General features: G+C 36.2%; 1 protein-coding gene across 21 annotated transcripts in view; it reads left to right on the top strand.

Annotated features, from left to right (window-relative positions):
• Positions 1–3,777: 3,777 nt before the first annotated feature.
• picalma (phosphatidylinositol binding clathrin assembly protein a) overlaps positions 3,778–6,530 on the top strand; it is a 45,749-nt gene continuing 42,996 nt past the window's right edge. For 4 of the 21 annotated variants that reach the window (XM_079861600.1, XM_079861608.1, XM_079861606.1 and 1 more), the window contains exons 1-2: positions 3,780–3,976; positions 4,096–4,350. In XM_079861600.1, coding sequence (XP_079717726.1) covers positions 4,221–4,350 — 130 coding nt within the window. In that variant the 5' untranslated portion in view covers positions 3,780–3,976; positions 4,096–4,220. Of the gene's footprint in view, positions 3,977–4,095; positions 4,351–6,530 lie in introns of all 21 variants that reach the window. The other 17 variants (XM_079861593.1, XM_079861594.1, XM_079861592.1 and 14 more) reach the window with 10 other exon arrangements.

Raw genomic sequence — 6,530 nt, 5'->3', positions numbered from 1 at the left:
CATTAGAAAGACTCTGATGGGGCCGACTCAAAATCAAGTTCTATAAAACATTATGAACGTACGAAAATAATCATCATAATACAGAGGGACCAGAAATACCTAAATAAGGGAATGTCCTGATTTTGCCGAGTTGATATTTTGTTGATCCTATAGGACAACATTCCAACATTTAGCCCTAACCCCTACCTAACCCTAAAGTTATTCCTAGAGGGAAATGACAGTGAATAACGCTGATAGAAGACCCTGGTTGTAAGCCTAAACTTGACATAAACTGCAAACTTGTCCCTCAAATCTGATTGGTTGATTGGAATGTTGTTCCAGGATCAACAAAGATGTTGATCCAGGAACATATTGCACTTGGTGAAATCAGGTTCTGCAACATAAGGACGGATAACACAGACACAGCTGACATACTTTCAAAATGTTCACCATGTTTCTAATATGGAAACAAGTCAGCTGTGTGCAGACAGAGAGATGGCGTGTGAAAAAGAGAGAGGAAAGTCTGTCAGTGACAGGTCTCTGGCCTCTGTCGGGTACAGCGCAGATGAAAATGTCTTTTCTCTTTTCTGTGGATTGTATTGTCTGTCAAAGCGGCCAACTTGGTTACCTCCTAACTGTACCTGTCAGCAAAGAGAACATTGCTTGTCATCTATGTAAGCCTTCATCCAACACAGAAACAGTTATATCTGCTGTTGAATGGGGTAATATAGCACATGCTATTGAAAAAACAACATATCCATGTCATGCATCTGACATCTATATCCCTTTTCTCCTCACACCCTTCTAATGACCCATTTTATACACTGTAAAAAATTATATGATCAATAAGTCATAACATATGTTTTTACATTGCTTTAACTTGTAATATTAACATTAATTAAGTAATAACTAACATTGCTATTTTCAGCTTTTTTTATATAGGTTATACAAGACTCAAATAATTTTTAAGTCAGTAATGCAATTTAAGTTGAAATAACTTAAACATCCAAGTTGATTGTACTTAAATTTAAGTCAGCAACTTTTTTTTCACAGTGTAGGTGTCTTTGAGGTAAATATTTTTCTTTAAATGTTCAGTTTCACAGTTCAGACTTTTCTATTAAAAATAAGATATGTCAATATGTTTTGTGAAATACACGACTTTCACAGGGTTATTAACTTAAGAATGCTTTAAGCAATAATTTTAGGTCAGAATGAATAAGCAATATTAATTAAATCTTATGTCCGTGTGAATTAATTAGATCAAGTTCGATGATTAATTAATTTGTCATTTTTTCATAATTTTTTATTGTAAATAGTCTATATTGTATTAAGTAAAATCTTCTTTAAATTTTTTTTTTTTAATTTCTAAGGGTTTATACTGTGAGCGAGACTGTAAAAACCACTCTGAAGCGGGAGGGAGTTTATAGAGTTCAGTCACTGCTGGACAGCGTTAGAGGAAACTTTTGTGCATGTGAGAGATCTCTATTGGACTAAACAGACAGAAAAGCTGTGTTTCTGGTCCCAAGTGGCAGAAATCACAGGATGCCTTATTGTTCATGTGTGAAACACAAGCCATGTGGTATTCAGACCTGAGGGACACACCTTTTCATTATGAGACATATCTATAACCAGCTCTCTCCTCACAGACAGAGATTCATAAAAATAAAAATAAAACAGCATACAAAATATCAGTGTGTCAGGATTGTAATGCAGGATCTCAAAACTCAGTATCTGCATTTTAAATAATAATAATTAATATTATATGATACAAATAATGATATGAAATAATAATAAAAAAAAACAGTGCCAATAAGGCAGATAATAAAAGCTATTAACATTTTGCATAGATTACATGTAAAAGGATAATACTATACTACTACTAAAAATAAAAATAATACAATAATTAATTATTTAATATAAAAATAATTATACAGACAGTGTCAGTACTTTAATGCAGATAATAAAAGCTATCATTTTTGTGTAGATGTCAAAGTATCCAGAAAGATAATACTACGCAAAATATAAATACAAACTATTAAACTTTCTATAGTAAGTTACAGATATCAGTAATAATGAATGATTATAATATTATTTTTCTAAAACTAATTATTATGATTATATAAAAATCGGTGTATCAGTACTGTAATGCAGAAAATAATTAAAAACTGCGTTTTCTATATTATTATTATTTAGGGTATTGTTTTTAATAATAAAAGCTATTAGCATTTGGTGAAGATTACGTCAAATGATCCTGAAAGTTATATATTATATTTATTATGTCAAATATAAATATGGTAGAATATGTGCTGTAAATAGAAAAAGATGACATGAACCTGCGATCTCTCAAATGGATGTTGTCAAGATGCTCTTGAAAGTTTGTGAACAAGGACATATAGACCTGCATGTGCATATCGCCCTCTACCGGTAAGACTGCAACACAATGAACACTGATGCCACCTGTGCAATACTGTTGATATTAGTCAATCTGCTCCATTTATCACAGACGAGCCAACTCCTGAAACCGATCAGTGCTTTTGGCATTGTGCATTAGTGGCTCATTCAATCTCTGAGACCTTCCCCTCTCTTTTTCCTCAGCTTGAGTTTTAATTACACCTGTGATCTGAATTTTGGAATGCTTTACAGCATGCACACATCAAATAGGCCTATGCTTTTAAAATGTGTGGGTATTTACATGGGGCCCTAAAAAACGACTACTTTAATAGGCCTATATTTTTCTTGAAATATTTTTCTCTATTTTTCTCATTCACGTGGATTCCCTCTAATTCAGTCACACTTTCTATTTTCTTGAACACAGGAAGATATTCACAAAATACTGGTGCTTATGTGCTTGTAAGCAGTCAATATTGGAATGCACCAAGCTGAACAAGACATACGAATATGCAGGACATTGCAGTTTCTGCAGGCAGGGACACTTACAAACTGAACACAACCAGCATAGGTCAACATAAGTATAATCAACAACTGTAATTTGCGTCAATTATTTAAGCTTTAATAATGCAGCTCAGTATGTATCGATTGCCTTAAAACGCACTATTTTTTTCTCAAGTAATGTTTTCTGTACTTGCATATTTTTATCACTAGATGTCCCCCTTTTATAATGCATTTTGTAAGGAAAGAGTCAGAAAACCAAATACAATTTTTCACTGAGGGAAATTAATGTAAAATGCTTTATGTATGTGATTGCCTTTCACACAAGTCAATCAGCTGGAAAGGAGTAATACGTAATTAATATATTAAATTAATCATAAAATTGTGAAAACTGGCTAACTTTATTTATTTTAGAAGATTATATTAGATTACTATATTATTGTATTATTGTGAAGATTTCTACTGAATACTATGTATGTGTGTATACATACTTTCTAAGCTACTTGTAATATATAGCATACATATTGAATTATTTTTAACTATTAGGCTAAGTAAAGACATTTAATTAATGACATGTCTATTATGTTGTAAAAAAAAAAGAATTAAGAAGAAGAAGAAAAGTATATCAGAGTCACTATATTAAAACCATGAAACCATGAATTGTGTTGGATAAATTCCGTCACGTGAACCGTCGCCCTGGTAGATAATACACAGAATCTGTCCATCTAGAGCCGCCATTTTGGCTCATAATCCAAATCGTAGTACTCACTTTCTACGTGGTGTGAGGACCCCGGCCTGATGGTTAGAGCCAACATGGCGTCGTTACGCACAAACCATCCTACATCCATATAAACCTTGGGAGGATCCTCTGAAAAGAGGAAACAGACCCGCCATTTTCCTACGAGCCTTTTAAACCCAGCAGGGGGAGGCAAGATCCGATAGGAGAGCCACTGAGGAGGAAAAAGGGGGAGTTAGAGAGAGAGAGAGAGAGAGAGCGAGAGGGTGAGAGAAGAGGAGAGGAGAGGGAGAGGGAGAGGGAGAGAGAGAGAGTGCGTGACAGAGGGGTTGAGAGAGAGGACGCTGCTGTTAATAGAGGAGGAAACGTTTGGTACGTAAATGTCGCGATCAGCTGACGGCATACATACAGAGCAAACTTCATTTGGACTCTCTAAAGAGCCGGATGAGTCTTCCTTGCAATCTCATTTCTTTTCTCCCTTTTTTCCCCAGTCAGGTGGCGGAACAGCGCACATCCCAGGGACTACCAGCATTGCCGTTGGATTTAACAGAACGAGTAGATTTTCCCCCCTCTTTTGTTGTTTTCCCCCTTTTTCTGTTTGTTTAAAACTGCGAAGATGTCTGGACAAAGCATAACGGATCGGATAACGGCAGCGCAACACAGCGTTACTGGTTCCGCGGTGTCCAAAACGGTGTGCAAGGCGACCACGCACGAAGTCATGGGGCCAAAGAAGAAGCATTTGGATTGTAAGTGTCATGGGATTTTGTACTATGTGGCTCTCGGACCCACGTTTGAAAGTTACGTCAGTCACTCGTCGCCCTGGGAACGAGAGGTTCGGGGCTCGAGGCCTGCAAAAGATTCCCGTTCAGTACTGCTCGTTTTATCTAAACAGCTTCCTCCAGCGACCTTTGCTGATGTTCAACCTGTGACTAGTTAACATTTGTGTCCCCTTTGCATGGAGTTTTCAGATAGCATGAGTACAGTGCAGCGCATTTAATGATTTAACTTGCTAACTAATAATTAACCACATTTGAAAAATGAGCCCATCTGCTGTCTAATTAGGACACTTGCAGATTTAGTCGAATGGATTCATTGAGGAATCTGATGATTGCAAACAAACGTGCATTTGCTGCTCAAGAAAATCACTCATACTTTGTCTTTTGATTTGGCAAAACGAAAATACAGCATGTTTTATTAGTAACTTTACCATACGACTATTGTGGATTTCTTAAAGGAATGGTTAAAAAAAAATGCTGTCATTATTTCTTCAACAGCAATATATATATATATATATATATATATATATATATATATATATATATATATATATATATATAATAGATGTGTGTGTATATACATACACACATGACATAAAAGCATTAGCAGATATTAATTGCAGAAAGTTTAAGCTGCTCTTTTCCATACAGTGAAAAGAATAGGAATCACAGCTGTCGAGCATGATTTTCAGTGATGAACAAGAGGGATAGTTCACCCAAAAATGAAAATTCTGTCATTAATTACTCAACCTCATGTTGTTCCAAACCCGTAAGACTTTCGTTCATCTTCGGGAATGAAATCTGAGAGCTTTCTGTCCCCCCATAGACAGCTAAGCAACTACCACTTTGACGCTTCAAAAAGTTCATAAAGAGATCATAAAACTAATCCATATGAATTGAGCGGTTTAGTCCAAATTATCTGAAGAGACTTGATCACTTTATATGATGAACAGATTTTATTTAGGCTTTTATTCACATTTAAACATTGATCAGCGAACATAAACAGAAGCTCAAGCGAACCTGCTTGACGCGCGATTACAAACCTGGTTCTTGCGGAAACCCAAACGTGCTGCGTAAAGGCTCTTTTATACTCCAGTTCGGATGCGTGCACGGACTACTTGTATTTATACTACTGAAAGTGTATGCTGGGGTCCGCTTGGTGGACGTGTTCCACACATTCGATCGGCGTGTACACTTTCTCACACACAATTTCCCTCCACGAATTATTGCACATCTGACTGTCTTTATATTGTTTTAACGACGGATTGTAGAGGTGTAGGTAGCGATGGACTTCTTCACACAGCCTCTCTTCAAATTTGACATCCATGTTGTTTTCCAGCGCATGCGCAGTTGGTGTTTTTGTAGGATAGTGAAAAATTCTGTCACTAATTACTAACCCTCATGTCGTTCCAAACCCGTAAGACTTTCGTCACTATCCTACAAAAGCACCAACTGCGCATGCGCTTGAAAACAACATGGACGTAGAATTTGAAGAGAGGCTGTGTGAAGAAGTCACAAAAAATTGGAGGCATGCGGGCCCTCGCTTGCGTGGAAAGTATAACAGAGCCTTAACATGAGAATAAACATTGGTTCTTGTTGAACCTCAAACGTGCTGCATAACACGAGAATGAACCTCATTGGTTCTCGAACTACAAGCGAACATGCTTGAGTCCGTTTACCACAACTGATGTGTGAGTTGATGAATGTTTATATGTGAATAAAAGCCTATATTCAATCTGTTCATCATATAAAGCGACCGTGTCTTTTCAGAAAATTTGGACTAAACCACTTAAATTCACATGGATTAGTTTTATGATCTTTTTGAAGTGTCAAAGTAGTTGCATAGCTGTCAATGGAGGGACAGAAAGCTCTCAGATTTCATCAAAAAGATCTTCATTTGTGTTCCTTACGGGTTTGGGATGACATGAGGGTGAGTAATTAATGAAAGAATTTTCATTTTTGGGTGAACTTATCCCTTTACATTTTAGTTTTTTCTTCACTCACTCACCGCTATCCAGTTGTTTTAAAAGACTTGAAAATATAGTTCATTACTTAAGTGTATGGATTTGGTGTTTCATGGCATTTCATGGTACTTTTTGGAACTTACCTGATACCTGACTCATCTTACCTGAGTGATATTTCAATATTAA

This window comes from Squalius cephalus (assembly GCF_949319135.1).
Source record: "Squalius cephalus genome assembly, chromosome: 24".
Classification (NCBI taxonomy): Eukaryota; Metazoa; Chordata; class Actinopteri; order Cypriniformes; family Leuciscidae; genus Squalius; species Squalius cephalus.
The sequence above is the reverse complement of the archived record's forward strand: the minus strand, read 5'-3'. Positions and strand labels throughout refer to the sequence as shown.